At 32.6% G+C, this 27828-nt stretch overlaps 2 protein-coding genes across 3 annotated transcripts in view; one reads left to right on the top strand and one right to left on the bottom strand.

The window, feature by feature from the left end:
* The first annotated feature begins 1747 nt into the window (after nt 1-1747).
* On the top strand, nt 1748-14903 carry LOC141452196 (uncharacterized). Of its 2 annotated transcripts, XM_074124116.1 has the most exons (7): nt 1748-1959; nt 4512-4818; nt 5133-5377; nt 7531-7588; nt 9912-10126; nt 12696-13048; nt 13995-14903. In XM_074124116.1, exons 1-6 carry the CDS (start codon nt 1889-1891, stop codon nt 13027-13029), a joined length of 1230 nt encoding a protein of 409 aa, XP_073980217.1. In that variant the 5' UTR covers nt 1748-1888; the 3' UTR covers nt 13030-13048; nt 13995-14903. The 2 variants fall into 2 exon arrangements, with proteins under 2 accessions (XP_073980217.1, XP_073980216.1); XM_074124115.1 differs by lacking the exon at nt 13995-14903 and having other exon boundaries at nt 12696-13290.
* A 140-nt stretch (nt 14904-15043) lies between these two features.
* Nucleotides 15044-27828, bottom strand: part of Blimp-1 (PR domain zinc finger protein 1) — a 29092-nt gene continuing 16307 nt past the window's right edge. Inside the window, exons 7-12 of the mRNA XM_074124114.1 lie at nt 26070-26469; nt 23666-24052; nt 22106-22611; nt 21155-21383; nt 19829-19962; nt 15044-18707 (exon numbers count right to left, since the gene is read on the bottom strand). Of these exons, the coding sequence (XP_073980215.1) occupies nt 18544-18707; nt 19829-19962; nt 21155-21383; nt 22106-22611; nt 23666-24052; nt 26070-26469 (1820 nt within the window). The 3' untranslated portion in view covers nt 15044-18543. The remainder of the gene's footprint in view (nt 18708-19828; nt 19963-21154; nt 21384-22105; nt 22612-23665; nt 24053-26069; nt 26470-27828) is intronic.

Below are 27828 nucleotides of genomic sequence, written 5' to 3'. Positions count from 1 at the left end.
TTAACCACAATTACAAGGGCAAATGTTACCTTTCAAATTTCATTATAATAAAATTTATTCCTTAATTTAAATTTTATCATTGGAATATCGCTAAAACATATACAGGGTGACCAGAGTTATATGCTCTTTTTTTTTAAGGGCGGGAAATTTCGAAAAAATAAAAAACACGTATCTAATTATTTTTAGTCTAGTTTATTTTCAGTGATTGACCCATTTTTTTAAACCCCTCTATCTCGAGATACAGCATCCAACTTTTGTTTTTCAAATAGAACATTATATTTTTTGTTGCATATTTTTATAGTATTTGAGCTTCTAAAAAAAACAAAAAAAAAATTTTTGAAATCGGTTAGGTTTTTCAAAAGTTATGGTAATTTAAAATATGAAAAACAAATTTCAGTTTATTGTCAAAATTACGTAATTTTTTTTAAAGAATCTGTTCAAACTGGGCACAATCAACGGGTAGGCAAGCCAAAACTCTGAACTCCCACACTTTGCTTGTAGCAGCACTTATGGTGGCGAAGTCAAGATCTAGGCAGGCTAGAGTTATTCGACGTTCAGGTTGTTTTTTCTACAAACGTTTGGTGTGGAGTTTTAGGAAATCAACTAATCGGCCCATACTTCTACAGAGAGAACTTAACTGGTGAAGGGTATCCAACTTTTTTTTAAGAGACATTTTGCCAGTTCTGCTTGAAGATGTTCCTCTACAACGTCTGCTAGATATGTTTTTCAACAAGATGGTTCCCCGGCACATAATGCGAGAGTGGTTTGAGGTTACCTGGACAGAAATTTCCATGAAAAGTGCTTAAGGACTCATTGTCCCATCCAATGGCCACCTCGATCTCCGGACTTAACCCAAATGGACTATTTTTTGTGGGGATACCTAAAAAAATAAAGTGTAAAGTGTCCTTGATCCCGTGGCTTCAGTCGATGATCTGAAACGTCGAATAACTCTAGCCTGCCTAGATCTTGACTTCGCCACCATAAGTGCTGCTACAAGCAAAGCGTGGGAGCCCAGAGTTTTGGCTTTCCTATCCGTTGATGGTGCCCAGTTTGATCAGATTTTTTTAAAAAAATAACGTAATTTTGACAATAAACTGAAATTTGTTTCACATATTTTAAATTACCATAACTTTTGAAAAACCTAACCGTTTTCAAAATTTTTGTTTTGTTTTTTTTTTAGGAGCTCAAATACTATAAAAATATCCAACAAAAAATATAACGTTCCATTTGAAAAACAAAAGTTGAATGCTGTATCTCGAGATACAGGGGTTTAAAAAAATGGGTCAATCACTGAAAATAAACTAGACTAAAAATGATTAAATATGTGTCTTTTATTTTTTCGAAATTTCCCGCCGTTAAAAAAAAAAGTGGGTGGAGCAAATAACTCTGGGCACCCTGTATTTTCGCACACAGACGCACTTTTACCCTCGCGATGGCACTTACTTTATACCAGCTCTTTCAAATATTCTCCTTTTAGGAAAACTTAAAACAAAACTTTAAGCGTAGATACGCGTTTTTACCAAAATGTTTTAGATAGTCATTCTAAATTATCCTCCTTTCTTCCAATTAAACATGATCGAATTAAGGATTCTTTTCGATATTGTTTTTCAATAACTTTAATGTAAATATTGTGAGCGTTAATGGATAAAATAAAAAAGATATGAATGATAATCGTGGATCAGGTTTGTCTAAAATAAAGATTTATTCAATAAATCACAGCTGTATTCCTTTCTTTTTTGTTAGTATTTTATATTCACATGTTTTTTTAAGGTTTTGGTTAGTAAAACTATTTAGTTAATAGATACATGAACTAGAAGATATCCACGCAATTAGGTATATTGTTCCAGTATTTGGGGACAGAGTTAACAGGTATTTAAAGAAACTAATAATGACAAGTTCTGGTCGTAAAGGTTGTTACAAACGGCGAACTCAGAAAAAATATTTATCATTTTTACAATCGTATGTATATGATTTAACTTCGTAATAAATAACTATAAAATATTTTATTATTAAAAGTACAAGTAAATCAATTATCATTTATTACATTGTTTATAATTATAACTGTTGGGTGGGATTGACCAAACTTTGTAGCTAATATTTACTTCCTTTTGGCGTCCAATCAACCCTTATACTTAAGTTTTTGTTAAAGAGATATTAAAGGAATTTCAACATTGAAGAACTTCATAAGCAATTATCATAAGAAAATTATTGAGGTGCGGTCAATAAATATAACCTTCTTCAAGGTATCAAATTTGTGAAGTTTCATGTTGAACTACATATTCATAACAACAGTTCAAAATTAAACTTCACAAATTTTACAATGCCCTGCAGAAGGTAATATATTAAACGAAACGTTAGTTTGTAAAAAATAAAGAAATTTGTTTCAATATTTGAATGCTTTACTTGCTAAATACACTTTCTGAATTTTATTAAATTTTAATGTCTGAACACTTTATTGACTCCCTAACTGTATAATAATCAAAACAAATTTCGCTGATAATAAGTATTAACACTACTAAATGACAAAAAAATGTTTTAGCCATTGAATAATGAATAATTTATTTCAGAAGCCAATCTGATTGACTCCATACTCTAATCTCGTAAATTGTAATAAAAATTTAATTAAATCACTTTACACAACACAATTGACGACTTCCTAAACATCTATTAAACACGATTAATATAAAAATTTAAGGATAAATCGACGTGACGGGAGCTCAAATACATCTAACGAAGGAGATATCATTTATATTGCTGGAGAATCAATTTAAACTCTAAGTAATAATACTTGTAGTATTTGTAACAGAACAGTTATTACTCATTTTTTTTGCTAAAATCTTTAATAAAAATTGTATAAAATGAAGTTTTCCTTCAATAAAAATATAAATTTAAACTTGGGCACCCAGAAAGCGGTCTGTCGCAGCGGGCAACGATCTCCGACCGAGACGGTCAGGAGGTCTAGTTGTATTACACAAAGTTGTATCATCTCTGTCAAAAAGAACGCGGTCTACCGCAGCGGGCTAGTCTTTGTCGCGACGACAAGCGATCTGGTAGTACAACATTACAGATTTCATCGTGACCGCCTTGCCACCTAGTAAGTACAAAATAAAGATTCCAATGTTAAGAAACTTTATTACTCATTTTTTATTTCATTCTCGCGACATACGATAATACCAGAAGAACCTATCTTCATGTGACTCCAGTTCGATACATAAGCGGTGGTATTCCCCTAATTGTTCTCTTTCTTACGCACCCAACTTCGTCTTTTCTTCTTTTCGCTTTGCAAAGCTAGTAACAGAAGGAGTTGTTGCTCTTCGTCCGAGCTCAGACTCAATATATAAAAATTAAATCAAAGAACAAGAAAACGTACTACTACTTCTCAAGAAGAAAGCCTCCAAACTGGACCGCTCAAACAAAGATTTCGCGTCCTGTGTGACGTCCCCATATCGCAGATCGCCGCGACGACCGCTGGATTGCTGCCCGCCGCGACAGACCGCTTTCTGTGTGCCCAAGGCCTAAGACTGAATTTGAATTAATCATTTTCTTTCACTTGCCAAATCTTATACTTTTAATATGTCGTTAGACAGAAAGATACATCTGCAGCAATACAGTCTACATCGTTTATTTGAATCTATTGTTTGACAGGAATTTTAAAAAACAGTATGTACTAGTTTCTCATTTTTCTCATCTTTTTGTTTTATGAAGTTAAATCGATTTGGCAAGTGAAGCCATTCACTTATTGACCGTACCTCAATAATTTTTCCACGATAATCTAATAACAAACGGTCAAAAACCAAAACCGTCATTATTGTACAATGTAAGCGTTGTCAAACCAAGATAACTTCCTTCATACAGTAATCAGAAATCTGACTTTGCAAAGGTGTCGAACCTCCAGCTTCTTATCCTCTCAATCCATTCCTCATTGCTTTCTTATCAGATTTAAAATGACTTTACACGCTCTTGTTATTAGTCCAGAGCTGTTTCAGCAAGCTGAAAGAGAAATGATCAGAGAAAATATGGAAATGAATTCTCATAGAATTATAGTATTTTGTGTGCGACAGAGATCTTTGCTTTAACTTGATTATTAGATAATCTAATCTAACTTTAATCACTGTAAATCGAACTAAAAGAACCACTCCTAATTTTCTGTTTAAAGATGCTTTATTGGAAAAATCACACGTCACTACCAAAATTAGTTACCTATGTGCAATTTCCTATATTTATCTGAAGGTCTGTTATTCAGTTTTCTCTGCTAAATTAAAATTTTATGAAGTTCCTCTAGATATGTTCTCATGAAATGTATTTTGTCCGATATTCTTAGAAATTTTTAGCTATATAACATTGAAGTTACACCCATGCCATAGACTAATCAGATAAAATAACTTTGCTACGTTGTTGAGGACATGTTGTTATCAAATATAGGTGTAAAAAATATTTATAAGGAATTTTTCTTATAATTAATATTACTTAATAATATTTTCGAACCAAAATAAATTGTTTTATTTTTCTAGTTGTGGCGATCGAGTTGATCGTCCATTTTGTTGTTTATCAAGTTACCAACACCCTACAAAATTTGACGTACTTATGCACGCCACCTGGTCAGAATATATGTCTGAAAGTTCCCAAGCCTTTTTTGTAAAAAAGTTTGCAAGAAATAAAACAGACGGTGGCAATTTCATCTATCTTAGAGATATTAAAGACTATGTTCTATTTAATGTTATGAATGATTTATCGCCAACTTTTGTGGAGTTCTTTTGGACGTTGGCCGTCGATAGATTTCTTAGAGCTCTCATCATTTATTTCCAATTTTACTTACAGGTTAAGTATGTCTTAATTTAATTACTATTTTAGGATATAGTTTCTTTATTTTTAGAGATAGCATAGTTTGACCTTTAGGCAAGGGTCGATAAATATAAATAGCAGGATAGATATAGCAATATTCATAAAACAGAGACCAAGTATTCAAAAAAACAAAACAAAAAATTTTGTTATTGGGGCTCGAAACTAGAAGGTTTTTATTTCTTAACTAAAAAAATATTAAAGAATCGATAGTAATAAATCAATAAATAAAAAAAATATTAAAAGAAAAATTATTATTAATTATTTAATCAGTTAGCACTTGTTTGTTCTAGGTATGGGATCTTGTACAGTATCGTACCAAGAACAAGCACAGACTGTTTAGACATCGCAATTCGTTGATTCGTGAAAGAAAATGGCGTCAAGGATTGAATGATTTACGATACATAGTAGCTAGAGAGTATTTTGCAATCTTGGATGGTCAAGATGATTCGGCTCCTTTCCATCACATGGGGAGATTTCGGCAACGCATTAAATCTTCTGTAAAAGTTGATAAGTTGTTATATGAATTATTGCACAGGTAAATAAATATAATTAGCCATTTTTAATTTTTAATCGAGAAGAATAGTTTTAAATTATGCGACTGTAGATTTAGAGAAGTGCCAAATACGTTTTTATTAAAATCTGTAATATGTACTTTCTAAATTCGTGTTTCACACACATATACATATAAATATGTCTGTTGCATTTATGTTACTTCTATGATTAGTTATTCCATCTTCAAAATTGTATAATTAATATACAATTATACATAAACCTGACCTTACCTCCGCAGCAAGCTTCGTTACTTTACAACCATCAGTAAGATGTTCATCAAAATATTGAAAATATTGATAAAGATGAGATCTACTATTCTCAACTTAAAAACCAGAATTTTTGGATCATAATTATAAAAGTTGAATTATGTTTAAGGCTCTACGATTCAAGTTGATTATTCAAAATTGACTTCCAACAATGCTCTGCAACATTTTCAGGCCGAACTTAGCAATTTCTTAAACAACGCCTGTACCAATTTGAATACGTCTGCAAATTTAAAAAGATAAAACAAATATGCATTAACTAAACATCATTTAGAATTCTTCATTATTTTTGGTGACTGATTCATTGTTTCAATAGGATGAAAAAAATAAATGCCAATTTCAGTCATAATAAATTATTTATTGTGCCGAGCTTTTGACTAAGGGACTAGGTCATATTCAGGGCTTATTATCTAAGTGATATTTTTATATGATTATTGTTAAGTTGGTGTATCCTCTGTCATGTCTGCTTATGAACTCAATTCAGTTCTATAACCATGTTCAAAAATATTACATAGACAATAAACCCTGAAGATGACCTAGTCCCTAGGTCGAAAGCTCGGCACAATATATAAATTATATTGACTGAAATGTATTTACGTAGGCGCCACGGTAGCCGAGCGGTTAGAGGCGAGACCTGCGAAGCTAATATGTATTGTGGTACTGGGTTCGATTCCCGGTCTTAGGCCTTGGATTTTATTTAATAGTTAATAAAAGAAATTTACAGTAAGGTATGTTTGCCCCGCCTCAAAAAATAGGCGATTACTTTACTTTTACTTTTTTACCAACCTTAAAATTTGAAGAAAATGGGACAAAACGAAACATATTTGAGATTTGAGAAGAGGAAGATGTGAGAAATTACGGTAGTACTAGAAAGCACTATAGGATATCGTTGATGATGATGGCGATGATATTCAGATCAAAGGTCCTCTGGCAATTCAGTCGGTATGGTGCATTGTTAGGAATAACATTAGAGGCGAGGAACTGTGCAAATGGATTAGAGCAATCAGGGAGAACAGTATGGAACTTGCGATATTTGGTCTTGGCGAGTTGGTGTACGAAGGGAATGTTGAGGTCGCTGTGAACAGTGAGGTTAGTTACTTAGACAGGAGCGTCAGCTATCTGTTAGAGAAGTTTTAATTGAAATGTCTGTACAGTGTAGTCCAGGGGTGAGCAACCTTTTTAATCAATGGGCCAATTTAAATTTAAATTTTTTTTGGCGGGCCGCACATAGATTAACTCTTATTATTAATTTACAAAACTTCGTACGAAACGCATCTCGTCCGTATTGCATGTTTGAACAAGTCACCGACAAGTGTGTATCTCGTCACAAAAAATCGCGCAGACGCGGCGCGTTAGTATTGCATGTTTAAAAACGTCATCGACAAGTAACTCGCCATAAAAAAATATTTCGGTTCAGTATGTACTACCATTTTATTATAATTAATTTTATAACAATATATTGATGGGAGAAAGTCGATAAAATAAATTCAATTTTAGAAATGCTTGGCGGGCCGCGTGTTGCTCATCCCTGGTGTAGTCCATAAGTCCAGATAGGTTTGAGTTCTATAAGCAATGTGGAAAGTCGTCCTAGTGGTATGTAAAGAAGTTTGGCAAGTTTTATGATTGCTTTTCTTTTAAGTCTTGTGTGGAGGCCAAAGTGAGGCGATGCAAGAAAGAGGATTGCTGTTAAAGAAGGCAGGAGATGACATACGTAGAGGATCAAAACGTCATTTTTATTTTAGGCCTTTAAAAATATATAAAATACATCGAAACTTTGGCATTTATACGCCCCATGAATTGCAGTCAATATCTCTGACCGCTAAGTTACATCACAACAAATGAATAATGTCATATATTTGTACAAATGTTGCAGATATGCAAGAAGAGTGGTAGAAGTTGCATTGTGTAAAAGCAAACACCCCGCTATATATGTAAGTGTTATCTAATAGTTTTTAAATTTTGTAACTCCAGGGTCCTATTCTAGCCTGGTATTGTTTTTGTTCTATATTCTATTCTCTGAAGCTTCACAGATTTCACATCTGGCGATGGGCTACATTTTCGGAAGCAGGGCATATTATCTAGAACAGTAGTAGCACTGAGGGAAGGGATTAGCTATGAGGTTAGCATACTGGACTCCCACGCGGAGGTCCCGGGTTCGAATCCAGCAGCTGACCCTTAGATTTTCTCTTCCTAGGAGCTTCTTACAGCTCACTGTCCGGTGATGGACAGTGTTGTCTGTAACGAGAGAACACTGTCCGGAGGCCGGCAGTGCACTGGAAAAAGCTCCGGGCGCTAATGACCTCAGCTGTTGATGCGCCAAAAAAAAAAAAAAAAAAAAAAAAAAAAAAAAAAAAAAAAAAAAAAAAAAAAAAAAAAAAAAAAAAAAAGTAGTAGCACTGACAAGTCGAGCACCAATACACACACCTGCTTTAATTTAAAACCAAAGAAGGAACGAATAATAAATGAATTGTCGGGTTGAAGGATAAAAAACCAAAATGCTATTTATTCACGGTTATGAGGTTGCAAACTTGGATAGTCCGGAATGTAGTCAGTGAGTTTCTGGTTAGAAGTAGTTAGCACAATGAAAAGGAGTAACGTAATTTTGGAGTTTTAGATGTGAAACAAAATATGGAGCCTAAGATTAATTCAAAGAATTTAGTTAGAGTAATTTAATTAATAAATATGAAATGTTTCTTTTAAAAAGTAAAACATAATTTTTTTCAAAACGAAAATAAAAAATTGAACTATCGTCTCCGATCGACCACTAACTTGAAGGAACATTTCTTAATCGATATTGATATTCAGGCAGCCCTCCATTAGCGCTAACTGCAAAAGTGTACCCAGGAGTAGTGTTGTTCAGTTGAGGTTCGAGCTGAAGGCTCAACCGAGTCGAGCTTCGACTCGAGCCTTCAGAGCTCAAGCTTTATAGCTCTCGAAGCTCGAGCCGCGAAGCTCAAGTTGGAGGCTCACAAAGTGCGAGCCTTTTTTAAATTCTTAAGGAATGACGAGTAATCAATGAACAACTAACGTTTTAAAAATTATTGTATTCATTTATACAAAAATATGTTGAAAGATTCATTAGCTGCTGTAAGTTCATTTTATTTTAAGAAATGAATTTATTAATTAGTACAAAATACTTCATATAAAAAATAAAGCTCGAGCCTTTTGAGCCGAGCTCTCTGTGAGGCTTCAGCTCGAGCTCTGACTCGAGCCACCCACCCGCTGAGCCCTGAGAGCTCGAGAGCTCAAGGCTCGAACCTCAGCTCTTGAACAACACTAACCCAAAGCCCACTTAATCGTATTGTTGTGCACTGCTACCGGTGCTAAACCTATTCTGCTAGCTGCTCTACTCCTCTCGTCTTCCAGATACTTCTTGTTATACTCGATTATACTCGACACCTGTGATCTCACGCCCACCATCAGGCGATCTCTTTCCAGCTACATCTAGCTCCAAATTTCAGTGGCTACAAAGTAGCCGAACATCATGGCGGACGGGATGTTCGGTCGAACTTATTAATGGAGCCGCTAGGCGCGCTCCATGCTGAGCGGACAGTCAGCTGTGCTTCACAAGCAAGCCGCTAGGCAGCACGACCGTACTTGAACAAACTTAAATAATTCAATAAATGATTATTTTTATTAATTTAAGATACTTTTTTTTTTTCAACAAGTGACTTGAGCTTACTTCATTTCGAATCACTAATTGACATATGTTCAACAAATTAATACTAATTATAGATCACAACTTTATGGTGCTAATTATTCCAACCGATCATCACAGTGCGGTCTAGCCAAATCATAAGCTACATCCAGGGATCTTTAAAGAAATATTTAGATGAGGTTTCATTATTTTGTAAAAATTTCGGCACAATCCCTTTAGAGCGATACCCTTCTCGAGGCTTCTTTATCTAATTGTATCGGACCAGTAGATAAGAGTAATTTAAGAAAGTGAATTTAAGGAAGAACTAGCAAATTAGCTCTAGCAAAAAGGGAGTAATTTTAATGGAAAAATGAATGAAACTTATACTATTGCTATGTATAGTAAGATGCAATGAACTGCACTTTAAAAACAGTGGGATAGTGTTTTCACCTCTAGTCCTTCATTACTCTGGGTATATTAATAGTAATTATAAGGTTCATTTTTAATAAATAATATTGCATTGTTTATAAATACATACAGAACACAGAATCTATATATCTCCCTATTAAAATATTTGTTTTTGAAAAAAAAATTTCATTTGAATATTTTATTTTCAGGATGAAATGGCTAGACTATTCTTGCCAAGTGAAATTTATCGTATTAAAAATTTTCGCAATGGAATCAGTGACGTAGATCTACAGTGCTTGGAAGATCCAATTAGAATCAGAGTAATAACAGTGAGCGCACCGATTGCCAGAGAACTCTATCGATCTGACAGAAAACCAGCATTGAAAATTTTAGGACATGAACCTTATAATATCCTCAAAACAAGGTTAGTTCAATTAATTATAATTAATTAACTTTATTTATTGTGTAACTAGACTTATTGGTCATTAGATAGTAAATATTTGTATCGTTGTACAATTCAAATTCACTTTTCCTTTTATATGTATGTGGGACAACTTTTGTCTATAATTGTATAAAATTTCGTAAAAATCCGTCGAGTAGGAAACGAGATATTTTGAGTTAAATTTTGGCTACGTTTGAAACAGTGAAATCTTTAACATCAATTATCTCATAAACTACTATATAGATTTTGTTTATATTTTACCTCTGTATGGAGACAACTTTTGTCTATAATTGTATAAAATTTCATAAAAATCTGTCGAGTAGGAAACGAGATATTTAGAGTTAAATTTTGGTTACGTTTAAAACAGTAAAAAATGTGGGTAAAATCAAAATATATGTTACATATAATCAAAAATGAATGAAAAATTCCTCGGAGCCACTTTAGTGAAAATTGTAAAAAAGTATTTAGTGAAAAGTGAATTAAAAGAGTTACCCCACCTTTGAGGAATTATAAATTTTATTAAACTCGGAACTTAACCAATCATATTTGACACATGTTCACATTAGAAATAGGACTGAACATTACACATAAAGGTACATTAGAGGGGATCTATTCACCGCCATTTCCTGAGATTCTTATTTAATTAATTTTGTTTTAAAGATGGGTAAACATTTTTGGAGCTATTGTCGAAAAAAATCGCATCTGAAATGTTCTGAACGGATTACGTTGATTTTCGTTTACTTTATAGTTTTCGAGCTGGACTGACCCAAACATACAATCCCTTGCCAATAAATTAAAAATAGAAAAAAGAAGAAGTTTTTTAATGAACTCAAAACATGCTATTTTTGGTGTAATCTTAATTGAACTTGTAACAATTACAATACCTACTCTTACGAGGATGATTGATAAGATATCTCTCGATTGAAATATAATTTAAACTTATGTTTGCATAATATTGGAGGGCCACAGTTTCGTACATCTGATCTAGATGTTCATTCGATATAGTGATCACAATAGATTTAGAAAATAATAGATATCATTTCAGAAAATAAGTAATTGAACTATAAATAGTTTATAAAAGGTAACAATCCTAACAAAAAAGAACGATTTGGATAGTAAACAAATGAGGAAACTCCTTAAAGTCTTTGACTCAGCTGGGTAACCTGAGTTCTAAACAAAATGATTTTCAAAAACAGAAAATAGTCATTAGTCTTTTATAACTTCCGACATAAAAATGCAGCTTTAATAAGGGAATCATTACGATCAACGTTCACTACGAATAAACGAAGCCTGAACGACAAATAATAAGTATTTATTTTACCAAAGGCTGGTACTTTTTGCTGTTGACTGTACTTCCACAATTCTCCGTTCTAGTTGTTATTACTGCTTGTAGTCTTAAGGGTTCGAAGGTAATCCTGGGCAGTGGCTCAAGTATTTTCGTTTGGAAACTGGAAGAATTTATTTAGATTTCTCTCGGTAAAGTAAAAATTTTACAGGGAATTGCACTACTGCGTGGCATCTTGCAAAAGTACTCTCTACCTTTATTTTATATCCTCGATGCAGGTAATCCAGGCAATCGGAGAGGTTTTTTGAATGATTACTGATGTAAAATTTAAGATTCAGTTAAACTACAATCTATCTAGGCAAAATAATGCTAGCTTACTGGATAGCATTCCCATAAAGGTCCAATTGACATTGATGGTTACAGAAACTGATAGCTCGAAGTTACATATTCTTAAATTTTGTTTATCTTACACATAAGAGAGTCATTACATTTTTTTTTAGTTGAAGTTTTAGTGATTCTCTGCATAGACAGAACAAAAAAAAAATATTTATATATATCACAAGGTTAATGTGTGCATTAAATTACATAAGTTTCTGTCCGGAATATCTCCATAAACAAATAAGTTGCAGCAAACTCAAACCTGGTATTCATTTCGACGTTTAGTTCGACTTTATGATGCGATATTTTAGTTTTGTGATTTTCCCATAAATGCCTTCAGCGTAGGTGTATTTTGGATGAAAGCAAGGCCATTCACTGTGCTCCATTGTATTTATTTTTTTGCATTTAATTAATTTTGCGTGAAATTAGTAACGAATAAAATATTCGTTTCTTTGGAAAATATTTATTTCGTGATGATCACAACGTAAAAATATGTCCAGATATTTTGATTAATACAATTATAAATGAAAAGAGTGTAAAGTTCATAAGAAGGCCAACATTCAGCGCCACTGTACAGACAAGAGCTGTGGTAATATCAATTGGATATTTATGGTAACAATTACATGTCGAAATTTGGCCAAGAACACAATTCTTCCTCTAACTTAAGAAAATTTAGGAATTGAGAACTTTTAAGTGTGTGTTAATGGTGAGAAATAGAAATGCTCAATGAGTAGCCGCCATTTATGATCAACATGATGAAATTTTGGTTCAATTAACTTATTTGTTATTTTTTTTTTTCCTTTCCACATATCTAGAAGAAAATATACTTTAACAATAGGAATATGTCTAATTTTATAATTCAGTCAAGATTTGTTGTTTCTGTTGTAGAGACCAACAAACGAAACTCTTACAAATAATGTATTTATGCTCTGAATCCTGTTTGGAAGCGTGCAACCTAAGAGTCGGTATACTCGGCCTACAGCGCACTGCCTTTGATGTTACCTTCAATCCAATTCCAGGAGCTTTGAAAATAACAAGTCTAGAAAAAATGTGCGCAGAATCTAAAGAAACAATCACTCCACCATTGTATGAAGATCAACCTCAGGGAGGCGAGTTATCAAATTTAGTGTACTGTGATTATAAAAAGAAAGATATTATTAATAAATGGAAACAAAATCTGGCACCTAATAAGAGAATTTTTAAGGAATTTAAGAGAATTTAAATAAGAGAATGAATTCAAGGTAATGGAGATTCTTAAATTCAACATGATAAAAGTAACGCCAAATAAAAGAGACAACTTGTAAAGACAATATAAAAGAGTTTTACGACAATCAGGATTCATGATAGCTTCTTGATGACATGTTCGACAGTTGTAAAATTCATAATTGTATTTATAAACAAAAGAAATAATAATTTTTTTTTTTGAAAACCAAGACAGGACCTATAATCATAGCTGTGCATTGAATAAATAAGCTAAAATCTGTTTTATTCATTTTTGGACCAACCAGTTTGACTTTTGATTGTAAAACATGAATGAACCCCAATCCAGGGCCCCACTTTAAAATTTTAAGTGGAGCGAACATACCTGTTCTCTACTATCAGACGAATAAATTAGAAGTTTGGCCATTTTTACACAACAAACTGCCCTAGTTGGCAGGGGCTAAACAAAATTTAGCTCCTGCCAACTATTTCAGTTTGTAACTGTATTATTTTTTACTAGGTAAGGTCTATAAATTCAAAATCTGTTAGTTTGTAACATTTACAAGTGAAGCAACTTTAATGCGAATTTCTAATTATCACAGCAGCATCGGACAAATTGGACGCTTTAAGTCAGCATTTTATTATTATTATTATGTTTTTGCTCGTAAAGGAAGATTCAGATTAAATGAATAAAATAGATGTTTAATTGATAAATTAATGAATTTGTATGATTTCAAATCATTTTTGCGATCACGTGTTTTACTATATCACGCATTATTCTGTTTTTTGTCCTGTTTTGTATTTTTATGTATCATCAGAAGTTAAATAATTGGTGAAAATCCAAAACTGTAAAGAAAACTGGAGAACACTACAACAGATAAAATCTGGATATTATCCAGCTCTGCAGACTACATTTAGCTTACATTTTTAAGACTAAGTTTTATTTATATATTTATAACTTTATAAACATTTTGTAATATATTTAAGGAAATAAAAGAGATTCCGGCACAAAATTTCATCTATTTTTATTTATCTGTCACCAAAAGAGAACTAAATATTTCAATGATGAATATAAATAAATTTAAATAACCAAAACGAAGAAGAAATCCTTGAAAAATTAGAACCAGTGTGAAGGAATGAAAAACAAAAAATGGAAGCAATATGTGAATTCAATCACGATAAAACTACACATAAAAAAGTTAAAATAAATAATAATTATACACTTATCAATAACTAAAATCAACATTAATGGCTGAAATACTGTTAACGTCTTCCTCAGAAATTCTAAATAGTTTTCACCCGACACGCAAGATTAGACATGGTCATGAATCCGAATAACTGGTGTTTAGAAGATTGAGAGGGCCTGCAGGGCAGCTTATGTAAATGGTTTTGCAGAAAATTAGGATTCTTGAAGTTTGATGGAAAGATGTGGCTAAATGATGATGGTGTTTAGATTACATGGAAGGTAATAATAATTAATAACTTCAAATATTTTGGAGTTACTTCCAATAGTTAAATATTATTATCATTTATCATTTTATGGCAGAATGCTCAATTCTGTCGGAGATTCTAGTTCTTTTATTGATCATTCTTTTACAAAACCTCAACTCAGAAATTTGCTGAATTCTGTGAAAATGCTAATAGTCAATTCTCTTCATGCGTAGAGATATATCCAGTGGCTCATTAAAGAATTTTTTTCTCTTCAACAATTTATGAAATCTAAATTAAGTTCCATTCATTTTATTTTTTAATTTTATAATTTTGAAGTGACCGTAGATTGATTCCTTTAACATCAATCTATTGTAGGCGGAAATCGACGCTGTAAAGAATTGTGTTTACTATTTTTATAATTGTATTACTTTTCCTTGTAATAAAGTGTTGTAATTCCTGTTATTAAAACTGCTACATCTCTAAGACAAGTTTGTTTTCTTAGTAAAATAAATAATAATATCAAATTTGGGTATCTAGACCAAAGAGTTCTTTTCATAAAAAGGAAATTTATAATTTAGGACATTCAAAGAAAAGAAGATCCTTCGTCCTTTTCCAAACTTTATAATTACCATAATATAATTATACAAGATTGGCTCAGTCGTGGAAAATATGTCCAGAAAAATAATATTACACAACAGACGACCATAAACATTTTTTCCTTTTTTTTTTAATTATTATTTTTAAATAATTCTTAAATATATATTTATTTTCTAGTTATATAACCACCCTGGACTCATTTTAACAACTAAACTGTACACAAACAAAAATTACAATCCCTTCATAAATATTATATACATTAAAATGAACAAAATATTAAAATTAAAAAAAAAGAATCAATGAAAAAATAGAACATTGTATTTAATTTGAACATGTATTCACACACATATACAACCAGCTTAATATTTTACAAGAGTTTAAAAAACAAATTCTTTTTTTTTAGCAAAATTTGTATAGAAAATAAGTTTTTTTAAAAAAATATCTACAAAATCTGTGATTTACAAACTAAAGTAAAAAAATATTTGGGAAGGGCCAAAAATTGGAGGAGAACTGTCTTAAAAAAATAATAAATATAGGAAATATAACATTACTGTACAGTCCTACAACATGCATGAACGATTCTTTTTAGAGGCCGCATACAACAATTCCAATTGCTCGTGTGTTTATTTCAATAGAAACACGTAATCTATGCAAACTTCTTTTATAAGAATAATTTAAAAAAATTATAATTATGAAAATGTATAAATTAGATAATTTACAAGTTTAACATAATATCTATATTTATAGTTTTAATACATTTCTTTGAACAAATGTAATAATAACACTGGTACATTTTTGTGCTTATTCAATTACAGCATTTATTAGAAATGTTACTTTCTGCATATATTTATTATATACACGTAATATATTTAGAAAGAGATAGCGATAAAGAGAATAAGACTGTTTAGATAAGAGTAAATTGGAGTGCTATTTAAAAAATTTGGTAGGGGAATATTTACTACATTGAATGAAAAACACAACACTGTATAGAGCGTAACGCCGCGAGCAAATCAGAATTACATTTACAAATCTTAATACTGATGGAAAATTAAAAACAAAAATTATCAACACGGCACAAATTGCCAAATCCTAAAGATCTTTTAATTAATAGATTACTACAAATTAAGAATAAATATAAAGCCCAACTTATTTAAAAAGAAAGGATTGTGGGAAATTTGAACAAGTCAACTTTGTTTGTATTTAAAATTAGTAAACAGGACAAATGAGATCATTCTGCAAGTCCTTGCGAGTCTTCAAAACTGAAGTGTTAATCTATTTACAGTGGTCCTTAAAATTTTCCACATGGTGTAATTAGTTGAATGTATAACTACAGTTTCCTTGTACCACATGACTTTGACAAGACAGGCTTTTCTTGATAAAACACTTGTTGGCTGTTAGTCCCAAGAAACTCGCATGGCTACTGGACGCCCCAGGGACGTTGGATTGGTAGCTAGAGGCAAGATGGCCGCTGGCTAGTTAGAGTAAGGACTGAGACATGTCAATTTGTTTCTTTTCAAACCGCATCAAAAACAATTCCAAAAGCTCTTTCATAATTAGGGAAAGTTTTAAAAGCTTCAAATCATTGACTAAGAATATTCTTAGAAATGGAAAGTTCTTAAGATAAAAATTATGGAGCACGACCACAATTCGGGCCCTCAGCGTCCTCATGAAAAATCCGTAATATAGAATATAGAGCAGTCCGTAATAGCAAAATTTACTAGAAACTTACTAGGCGGGCGAAGTTTCAATTTTCCCATAAATATAAACAATATGTAAAACTTAGGCCACTGTTTTTTGTTTTGCACGAATTATTACAAAAATGTTCAGTAAAAAGGCACTCTATGTTCTTCCTAGAGGGTTTACGTCAATATTTATTGAAACTTCTAAGTAGTTAAAATCAAGTTTCGAAAGAAAATCGCCATATTTCTACTTAAATTGGTCTGCACATATAAAATATACAAGGCTTAGGATCTTGTCAAACAAGCCGGACAATGATTGAATGTTAGGCTCTAAGTCTGGCATATCTGATAGGCCTGAATCTGCAGCACCTGCTCAGAACTGTTAGTGTTTAATTAGGAGCACTCTCTCAAGAATAAGGCGAAAAATTCATTGATTACCCTTTTTGCAAAGATTTAACCATTTTCTTGATCTATACGAGGCACTACCTCCTAAGAAACCAAATAAAATTCCCTTTTACACTTCCGGCCAAACAAACTTTTTTTGATGAGAAGCGTATTTACAGGCAGTCTATTCCAAAGATGAAATCGAAATCTCTGTGTCACAATAGCTTTAAAGTTTAATCAAGTATACAAGTAATTGTGGATCCATTTCACTTTTAAGTGAACACTTAGCAGCCTACTACAAAAGATCAGTTAAGCGAACACCGGCAAGAACCACTGATCTATGGAATTATTTAATATTTTTGTCCACTCAAAAAGCTAAAAAGTAAATAAAAGCTTTCACATACAGTTGATATGCCCTAAGCTTTACCGTCAACACAGTCTTTGTACTAAAAATATATTTAATAATAAGTTGAAAGTTTAATAGCAAGCCTTCAAATACAATCAACAGAACAAGTAAAACATAAAATTAGATCTCCATCAACACTTAACACTTAGAAGTTAAATCGAGAAACACATTTAATAAGTTCTTTTCTTTAGATATAAAAATTTTGAATTTATTTTTTCCATAAATTAAAATTTTGTCCACTGATCAACTATATATTTTAAAAAATGGACATAGAGATCTTTATTGCTTAAACATTTAATAAGTAAGTTTAAAAATTGAATTTGGTATAAAATATGACATTAAAATGCCTTTTCATTTTTGTTTAATTCTTATAAATGTAGCTTTCATATATTAATCCATCTTTATCCAAAGAACACAATTATGTTAAAAAAAAAAACTGTTACATTATTTAAACAAAAGTTTCTGATCTCTAGTTAACTAAGAAAATAATGTTTACAGGCTTAGCAGAGCACTGTATAAATTTGTTTAAATTAAAATACATATTTCTATTAACTAAATAACAGGTACACAACATAAAAAATATAAATATTTTATATGTCAACAATTTAAGATATATAATAATATAAATCAAAAATAAAGAAAGTTGTGAGAGAATTGTACAAGTCTTGAAACATTGCGCTCCTTAAAAAGCAATTTAATATTAATTTTTAATTTTTGAAAGTTCTTTTTGCTTTTTTTTTTGAATTATTATTACTTGTTGTTGTTTGAGCATTCAGGTTTAAAGGCTTTATAATCCACTTACAAATTATTTATATCTTATAATTATTTTTTTTATATATATAAATAAGGACAATAAATATAAATTCTTATTAACTTATCACAGAAATCGCTCGATATTACGAAGAATGGGGGTGGCAGGGACTGTTTGAGCTGCGGCCGATGGGGGGGTTTCCGATGAAGGGGGGTTGGCCAAATATTTAGCCGACTAGCTTTTAAGGGGGCCCCCCCAAAAATCGACTCTGGCTGAAGGAGCTACCTTTTAAGTACACTCAATAATATGCGGTTGTGATGATTCTATTATGTGCGGTTGTGATGATTCAATGACAGTCGGACGATCCATGCCTTGGGAAAGTTGCGTCACACTTCTTTGGCCAACTTCAAATGGTTCTCTAGAATCATCATGATTCTCCTTTTCATATGGACCTGGAAAGTTTATTTAATTAATTTAGCTAATGAAAATTTAATTTATTTAAGCGTCTAAATTGTTAATATAAGATTGAATTGCAGCTTAAATAATATTGTAGCAGTTGCAGGCAACCCCGAAATTGTTTACTGGAACGACATTGCTCTTTAAGCGAGTCTGAAGGTGTGCAGCTTAAAAGAAGGACATCACTGATTTTTCAGGTCTTGAATTAATATGAAAGAAAGCTATTGTTTTGTTTTGAGTGAGGAATATAGGCAGTAGTAATTTAGTTGTTGAGAAGATCGGTTGTTATTTCTAATTTGCTGGACAAAATGTAATTGTTTATCCCAAGTTGCATCGCATTTATCAAGTTATTTAATAAAACTAATTTTTAACTTATTATTTTCCTTAAAAGAACTACTTCTAAGCAATGAAGTAACAAGCTTTCGAGTAAGTCTCTAAAGTGAAGTCTCACTCACAGTCATTCAATTTCGGCTTAGTCTTGTTTGTAATTCTTAGTTGCCTATTTTTAGTAACTGCTTTTTAATTCTGATAAATAACGCACTTATAATTTACTAAATTTGGTAGCTGGCATTAATCGCACTTGAGCTGCAATCATTGGGCTAAAACTAGCCTGGTCCAAAAGAATTCAGATTCACTCTTGGTGAGTGGACATTCAGACTATCCGACATCAGAAGGCCAAACCCATCACTATTGAAGCTTGTTGGTCTCAAGCCAGTTAACTTTTTGGGTACCTTTAGCTGAAAACACCTCAAGGCAAGGTTTCTTCATAGTTTCTACGTCCCCTAGGTATCGCTATCAACCAGCACTTGACCTTTTGCTCTGCTGTTTCTGACCTTTCAACACTAACAATCCGGATGAAGTCTATTACAACATAATGTTTAAAATTCTAGCAAACAAAACCTCCACTCGTAGATTTTGAATTATATAATTTCATGCTTATATAATTTTTAAATTTGGGACAGACAGTTTCATATATACAATACATGTATATGTTACTCATTAAGATCTTTTACACTGTTAAGGGGATAGCAAGGGAATTAGATGCACATAAAATTGTCTTTTCAATGGTTTGGTTCCCACTACTTAGATATCTAAAGTAAGATTGTATTTCGCTAACCCATATTAATGTCTGCGTTCGCATAATCATAGTAATAGCCAGGCGGTGGGGAACCAGCAGCTGCTGCGATTGCTTGTTCCAACACCTCTTCGTCCATGTGTTTAGGTCGACAACTTGTAGTCTTCCAATGAGTTCTAAAGTATAACATAATAACAGTAAAGTACAGAATGAGGGTCTAGTAAAAAGAGCCAAGTTAACTTTTCGACCACCATTTTGGATTATACTCAATATCCTTCTCCTAGGCTTCCATTCAAGTAATTTGCGCTTAGTTTTCAAGATTTATTTTATTACCTTCTAGATATTCGTTTCAAAAGACACGATGCTTGCAATACTAAGGAATATTATAAAATAATGGATAAGTAAATATTTCTTTAGAAGTACTCAAATTTTCTGGAGCTGTCCTCACTTCTCAGTTCGCTGCAAGTTTTTTTTTCGAATTTTTATGTTATTTTTAAGAATAGACAAGAAAGCCAAGCCTAAACGCTACGCGTAACAACCGTATTTCCAGAATTTCATGGCATCGCTGGATTGCTTTACTAGTATAAAAGCTAGTAGATTATAAACAGTTGTGAAGTTTTTCCTTGAAATTAAGCATTGCATTTTCAAATTTATACTGATTAGACTTAAAAATAACACGAGCAATGCAAACACTGTATGCAAATGGCGCAAGTGGAAAGACAAAAACTTATCCTCAATAAATTACAAGATTACAAAAAGATATATAAACAATTCATCCGGTAACAGAGGCTTTAATAATGACAAGTATTTAATTTGAATACTTGGCCATCAAATACTTAACATTTTTAGGTAATTACAGTTGATTATTTAATTGTTGGGTGTCTTTAGATAAGAGTAATTTTGTTAGCTCACCCACGTTAACTAGACAGTAAAAAGGGCTGTCAAAAGTAATAGTTAAATCGGCCAAAAATTGTGGAGAGTTGAGGATACCTTGAAATAGTTAAAGATGGTGGTCGAAGGTTTTAAGCTTCATTTAGAGCAATAAAGTATTTGTTTTCAAGTTTACAATTAGTTTCACTTTGCAACTAATTAAGACAATTCTAAAACAGGTATTCATTTTTTGTAAAGATAAAATGCGCTAGATATTGATTTGTGTTCAAAATAATTAACTAAACATTATAACAAAATGCACTAAACATTAGCAGACACAGTTACTTACATTGAAAGTAGCTCTACTAATTCAGGAGTCCTTGCCATTGCAAAGGCACTTAACAATACTACTACATTTGTTTATTTCGCGTTATTAGATTATTTAGGTTATTGTCTTAGTTAATTATTTTTTGATTTATACAAAAATTGATAACTAACCTTAGCCCAGAAGCGCTTATATATTTCTTGTTGCAACCTTGGCAAGTATAGGGTCTTTCATTTGTGTGTAGCCTCTTATGCAATTTCAAATGAACAAATTGTGTAAATTTGGCCGGACAAAGATCGCAGGCATAAGGCTTCTGTCCTGAGTGAAGTCTCAGATGTGTTTTTAGATTGGATGTTGAACTGAACCTTTTCTTACATATTTCACACTGGTGAGGTTTCTCTCCTGGAAAAGTTGTAATAATTTCTTTTTTAGAACAAATAAACCTTTGAACTACAGCACATTAATGAGAGCAAAAAAATGGCAACGTTGTAAGCATGGAGTTTATTTGTGAATAATTGGCACAAGTTTTGTGAGCTAAGAATAATCAATTTCAGAAAACACCTTCAATTGTACTTGTAACAAACACAAACTAAACAATAATTGACTACTCTACATTGTTATTACAAATTTCTTTCTTTTATTATGAAGTATGTCTAACGTTTTATGATAAGATTCGATCACCGAAGGATCACCTCATCTGTAGAAGCAATAGTTGTATTATAACTTGTAATGTTTGATATGGAAAATTTTGTGCTCGAACCTACCAGACTTTAAGAATGTAGGTAGTTTCTATAATTTCAGTAAGCCCGGTTTTGATGAGTTTACATTAAAAGTAGTTCAACTAATTTGAGAGTCCTTGCCATTGCAAAGGCACTTTACAATACAACTATGTCTATTCAATTCGCAAATAGTTTAAATAAAAATTAGTTATTAATCAAAATAGAAGATTTCATGTTCCCCTTTACATTCTGAGTGCAATGTGTAAATTAGAAATTGAATTTTTCACTCACTAATTCTTAGTTACTTTTTCATTTTAAAAGATTATAAATTTCATATTTTATTACCTGCTTATTGTGAAAATAAAATAAATACAAATAAAATTAGTTAACAGTATGGATTTATACCTGTATGGACCAAGTGATGTTTCTGCAGATGTGCCAGCTGGGTAAAGCTCTTCGTACAAACATTACATTTGAAAGGCCTTTCTCCAGAGTGTGTCCTCAAATGAACTTTTAAATTTGAAAGCTGTCCAAACGTTTTGTAACAAACATTACATTCATAATGCATTTTGCCATCTTTCTTCTTCAGAGGATATGGTAGTGAGCGGTACCCTCGAGAAGTTCCATTTGGCGAAAGTGGTCCTCTATAATCTTCATTAGAAAGAGCTGCAGGCTGAGAGTTATGTAAATATGTTGTAGAGCTGCTTGGAGGCGAATATTGTGAACTTGGAACTGTATAATGTGGAGGATAATATTGGTACTCGTATTGAGATGGTTGAGGAGGCGCAGCTTGGTGATGGGTTGCTGCCTGTGGCGGTGCAGCTTGTAGCTGTGAGGTCGGCGGGGGCGTGTATCGCCTCACTGGAGGACTCAATGTTGAATCAGGGCTTACACTGGGTAGATTTCCGTACCTGAAAAATTAAAAAGATTTTGCACGTTTGGCAAGGCACATTGCAAACCAATTTCAGCCTCTGATAATTCAACTATTAAAATGAATACTCTGAATTTTCATTGAGACAAATTCTTCATGTAAATATTAGAAAGGTCTTTCCTTCTCACGTCCTTGTTTATTACCTTTTTAATGCTTATTTATGGTAGACTCTTCAGATCTAACAATTCAGAATCGAAGAACAACGTGTCTTTCTTTTCTATAATTCTCAAAATACTTCAAGGACAATTTATTTTATATTTTGTAATGTACTAAATTGATATTTAATGTCCTGCAAAGTTTTCGAACCCTTATTTTATAATACTATGTGAATTATTATAGGAACTCTACCCGCCTATACAGAAAAAGTTGGAATTTATATTTCATGAAAAATAAAATTAAAAGCATTAGATTTTTACATATTTACTTGAGATAAAGATCTTATTAAGAATCAGTCGACTAAATCAAAATGTAGAATAATAAATGACGTGTAAGGGCGTTATAATAACCTTGCAATAAACTTCACAATGTTAGACACCAAGAACATAAGCTAGTTTTTAGCAGGTAAAAGAGCAATGAAGACGTTACTGTGATGAAGTTATTATCCATAGATGAAAGATCCCTACAAACCGCCTGATAATGTGAAATTTTCCAAATTTGGCTTTGCTGAACTAGCCTTGTGAGAAGGACAGATTAGTGAGGAAAACTGTACGACAGAATATCTGAGCAATGCTGAAATAACCCGATGAACACTCATTAAAGTGACCTAATAACAGATTGAACTAAATTTAGTAAACTACCGGATCTTGTTGCTAGAGGTTAGAATTCGCGATGCAGGTTTTAGCACAAAAAATAAATACTTTTCTACTATTTTACCATCGAACCATTTGTCTATTAATAATAATAGTGATAGCGAATTCACCCAATTTAATAATATAACCTATTCAGTTCGTCCATCAAACTTATCCCAGTATCACCTTAACAATTGATTCAAATTTTGTGTTCTTGGTTTAAATGACATTTAGCGGAAAATTTACCTTTGCGACTTTTTATAAGAGTACGCCATTTCTGTTGGAGATGTTGGAGGGGGAGTTGTAGAATTTCTTCTTTCTCTAGATCTTAACAGTATATTTTCAAGAATAGACGTCTGCGGAGCTTCAAAATATGGCCTTTGTTCTGGTCCAGTTGGTTCTGCCAATTGCGGAGCCGGTGGCGGAGAAGGACTATCTTCTTTTGCAGAATCCTTTCCACTAACTCCATTACCACTGTAAGCCTTGCTCATCTTAATTTTGACTTTACGATATTCATTTCTATCAGCTACTGGAGGTTCCGTTTGCGCACTGGGTTGCTGTTGAACAGGAGCCGCTTCTGAACAGACCACCTCTTCCTGAATGGTTTCCATTGTTTCTCCCGGATTCTTTTTGCTGAAACAAAATTACGTTAATAAATATAAAATGATAATAACTTATTAAAAATTGCTTTTTTCCGATATTTTTCCGGCTAAAGAAGCCTGGGTATATAAAAGATATACTTCCAGCCCTAACCTTGGTACTACTCCATACATTATTATAGGAATGTTAGGGTATAGCGGCATAACATTCTTCTTGGAATGCCCGAAATATTACTTCTTACATTGCAAGTATACTAAGAAGAACTACTATCTAGTGACGCCGCAAAACGATGTTACAAAATCCAATTTTAAAAAAAAATTCAAGAAGAATGAAAATTTTTTTACATCTTAGAAGAGCAAATTTTAGCCATTACAGAACTAAATGTATATTGAAGTGGTGTCGCTACCCTGTTCTCCGTGTTCTCCAATTCTGTGCATTGTTTATGCTAACGGGATAAAAATAGAATGTTAGAACGAGAAAATGAGGAATTTCCATGAAAACTAACAAAGATTTTCCACTTCTTCCCATTTTTATGCACTGCTGCTTCAAAAACTAGTCGACCTAATGTGTATGAACCAACCCTGGCCTAAAAATAGAATGTTAGAACGAGAAAATGAGGAATTTCTATGAAAACTAACAAAGATTTTCCACTTCTTCCCATTTTTATGCACTGCTGCTTCAAAAACTAGTCGACCTAATGTGTACGAACCAACCCTGGCCTAAAAATAGAATGTTAGAACGAGAAAATGAGGAATTTCTATGAAAACTAACAAAGATTTTCCACTTCTTCCCATTTTTATGCACTGCTGCTTCAAAAACTAGTCGACCTAATGTGTACGAACCAACCCTGGCCTAAAAATAGAATGTTAGAACGAGAAAATGAGGAATTTCTATGAAAACTAACAAAGATTTTCCACTTCTTCCCATTTTTATGCACTGCTGCTTCAAAAACTAGTCGACCTAATGTGTACGAACCAACCCTGGCCTAAAAATAGAATGTTAGAACGAGAAAATGAGGAATTTCTATGAAAACTAACAAAGATTTTCCACTTCTTCCCATTTTTATGCACTGCTGCTTCAAAAACTAGTCGACCTAATGTGTACGAACCAACCCTGGCCTAAAAATAGAATGTTAGAACGAGAAAATGAGGAATTTCTATGAAAACTAACAAAGATTTTCCACTTCTTCCCATTTTTATGCACTGCTGCTTCAAAAACTAGTCGACCTAATGTGTACGAACCAACCCTGGCCTAAAAATAGAATGTTAGAACGAGAAAATGAGGAATTTCTATGAAAACTAACAAAGATTTTCCACTTCTTCCCATTTTTATGCACTGCTGCTTCAAAAACTAGTCGACCTAATGTGTACGAACCAACCCTGGCCTAAAAATAGAATGTTAGAACGAGAAAATGAGGAATTTCTATGAAAACTAACAAAGATTTTCCACTTCTTCCCATTTTTATGCACTGCTGCTTCAAAAACTAGTCGACCTAATGTGTACGAACCAACCCTGGCCTAAAAATAGAATGTTAGAACGAGAAAATGAGGAATTTCTATGAAAACTAACAAAGATTTTCCACTTCTTCCCATTTTTATGCACTGCTGCTTCAAAAACTAGTCGACCTAATGTGTACGAACCAACCCTGGCCTGAAAATGAGGAATTCCTTATGTAACTAGGGATGATTTTCCGTTTTTCCTTTTTTTTTATGAACTTCTACTTCCAAAGCTAGACGAACTTTTATGTATGATCAAACCCTTGTCTTGAAATAGAATGTTAGAACGAGAAAACGAAGCTCTTTTTGATTGGTTGTACTGAATAAATAATGTGATGGCGTCATCTAGCGGTCTGATGTTGATGAAATGGGCTAATTATGTTATTTTTAGGAGAACCATCAAGAAAAATTATCGGTGGGCACTATTGAACCATTTGTGGCTTAAGAGCATCTTCTTATTTTTGGAGGCCCTCTCTATAAATGTAATTAGAGTCACCTCTTATTATCAATTAATTTATAAAACAAGATTAATTATATATGTCTTTGTTGAATACCTAAAATCCAGAACATAATTGTTGTCACCATCATCCGAATCACTGGAATGTTCTGGCGGCGTCAACACTTCGTCGTGATAACCATGTGAGTGATAACCTTCATCCGATCGTACAGATCCATCGCCGCACGTCTCTTTTTCATGAACGTCTTCTTTATTATGCTCTTCTTCTTCTTCCTGATGATGTGGAGGTGTTTCTTCCGGCCTTGCCGGCCTTTCCGTTGTATGCGGGTATTCGGGTGGTGTATAGTTATTGTTTAGCCTATCGTAATGTAGTTCAGATTTTTCTGGCTGTTGTTGTCTGCTTTCATTATTCACCACTACAACAGTTGAAGATGTAACATCTTGTGCTGCAGTCTCCACTTTTAATCCGCCAGTCCCTGCCTGTTGTACTTGTTGTCCTGCAATAGGAATAAATTTTGTTCATTTTTATTTAATAGTTAAAAAATGCGAATGCCATCACAGGGAATCGTTAACTGGTATCTGAGGAGTAATGGGAACCACTAAACTTCACATACCTTGTTTAAAATAAGTAATTAGCAAACCTATTTATTACTGAACTTCTATAATATCTGTTTTTATTTTTCTTATTTTAATTTACTTATTTTATTGATAAATCGTATGCAACATGACTCTTGTTGGTATTACAATGTCAACTTTTAAGTCATTTAACACCGAATTTTTTAAGATTATTTTTGTATTATCCACTAACCCCAATATCTTACTCTGGATGCTTTATATCAATCACTCGGTATTAGAATTAACGCTTTGACATTTTGAAGTCAATGACTATGCAAAAATCCGTTGTCTTACTCAATACTTCCAGTCAATAGGTTGTAACTTATTGTACATTATTTTTCTCAGGCAAAAATGCAATCAATCTTTTACGAAATTTTTGATTCTTAAGAAAATTTCTTCAAAGACATTATCTCTAAAGATAAACCTTATTTAAAACCTAACTTTAGTTGGTAAGAGATAATACCTAATTGCGAATCTTTCTTTGGGCCTTTTGCTTTCTTAACGATTGCTTAACTAGGACATAATAAGCAATGACACCACAACAGAACAAAAAAAAGTCAAAGCTTTAACTTAAATCTTCCACAGCTTTGTATAAAATTTGTGCACAGCCAGAAAAGCGTCCTTTACAACAGTTCCACGAATTTTTGCTTATTAGCACATTAGGTATGGTTTATTATTTTAGTTTTTTTGGGTTTAGAATTAAGTTTAGTTTATTATGTTTAGAATGTAAGAGTCACTTTAGCCGTGAAAGAAGGCTGAGTCACTCGAAGAGGAAAGGTAAGTTCTGAAATCAGTGACTTTCGTAACTTTCTGCTTCGAAATATTTTTTAAATACAAATTTATAATTTTTTGTTTTTAAATTGGAATTTGTTTAATTGTATGACTGATCTTTAATGACAATGGCGTAGCTATCAGGCTTCAAGGTTGAATTTGGTTCTATCCAAAATATTTAAGAAAAGAACAAAACATTGCTTTTAATTTTTTTGTTAACTACCTATATTTCAGCTATGAATGCAGTTCTGTCTAGTCAATCATTTTGAATAAAAACGAAAGCGTTAAAAATTTATATACTAAAGGTATTGCTTTTCTCGGCCCCTGCTCTTGCGCTGTTCACTAACTCCAGTTTGTAGTTATTACTTGACGCTACAGAGTCTGGAAGCTATCTACTAGTCTATCTCCGGACGTTGTGAGATAGTCGATGTGCGCATCAAGTGTAATAACACTAATCTCTGTTATTCTTT

This window comes from Rhodnius prolixus, unplaced genomic scaffold, assembly GCF_049639745.1.
Source record: "Rhodnius prolixus isolate KJV_2025 unplaced genomic scaffold, Rpr scaffold_3, whole genome shotgun sequence".
Taxonomy (NCBI): domain Eukaryota; kingdom Metazoa; phylum Arthropoda; class Insecta; order Hemiptera; family Reduviidae; genus Rhodnius; species Rhodnius prolixus.
The sequence above is the reverse complement of the archived record's forward strand: the minus strand, read 5'-3'. Positions and strand labels throughout refer to the sequence as shown.

Excerpts from the sequence above, each read along its gene's own strand:
- LOC141452196 (XM_074124116.1), top strand. The coding sequence starts at position 1,889 with ATGACAAGTTCTGGTCGTAAAGGTTGTTACAAACGGCGAACTCAGAAA. Across the intron at positions 1,960-4,511 it reads TATTTATCATTTTTACAATC|TTGTGGCGATCGAGTTGATC; the intron begins GTATGTATATGA and ends TTATTTTTCTAG. Across the intron at positions 7,589-9,911 it reads GCAAACACCCCGCTATATAT|GATGAAATGGCTAGACTATT; the intron begins GTAAGTGTTATC and ends TTTTATTTTCAG.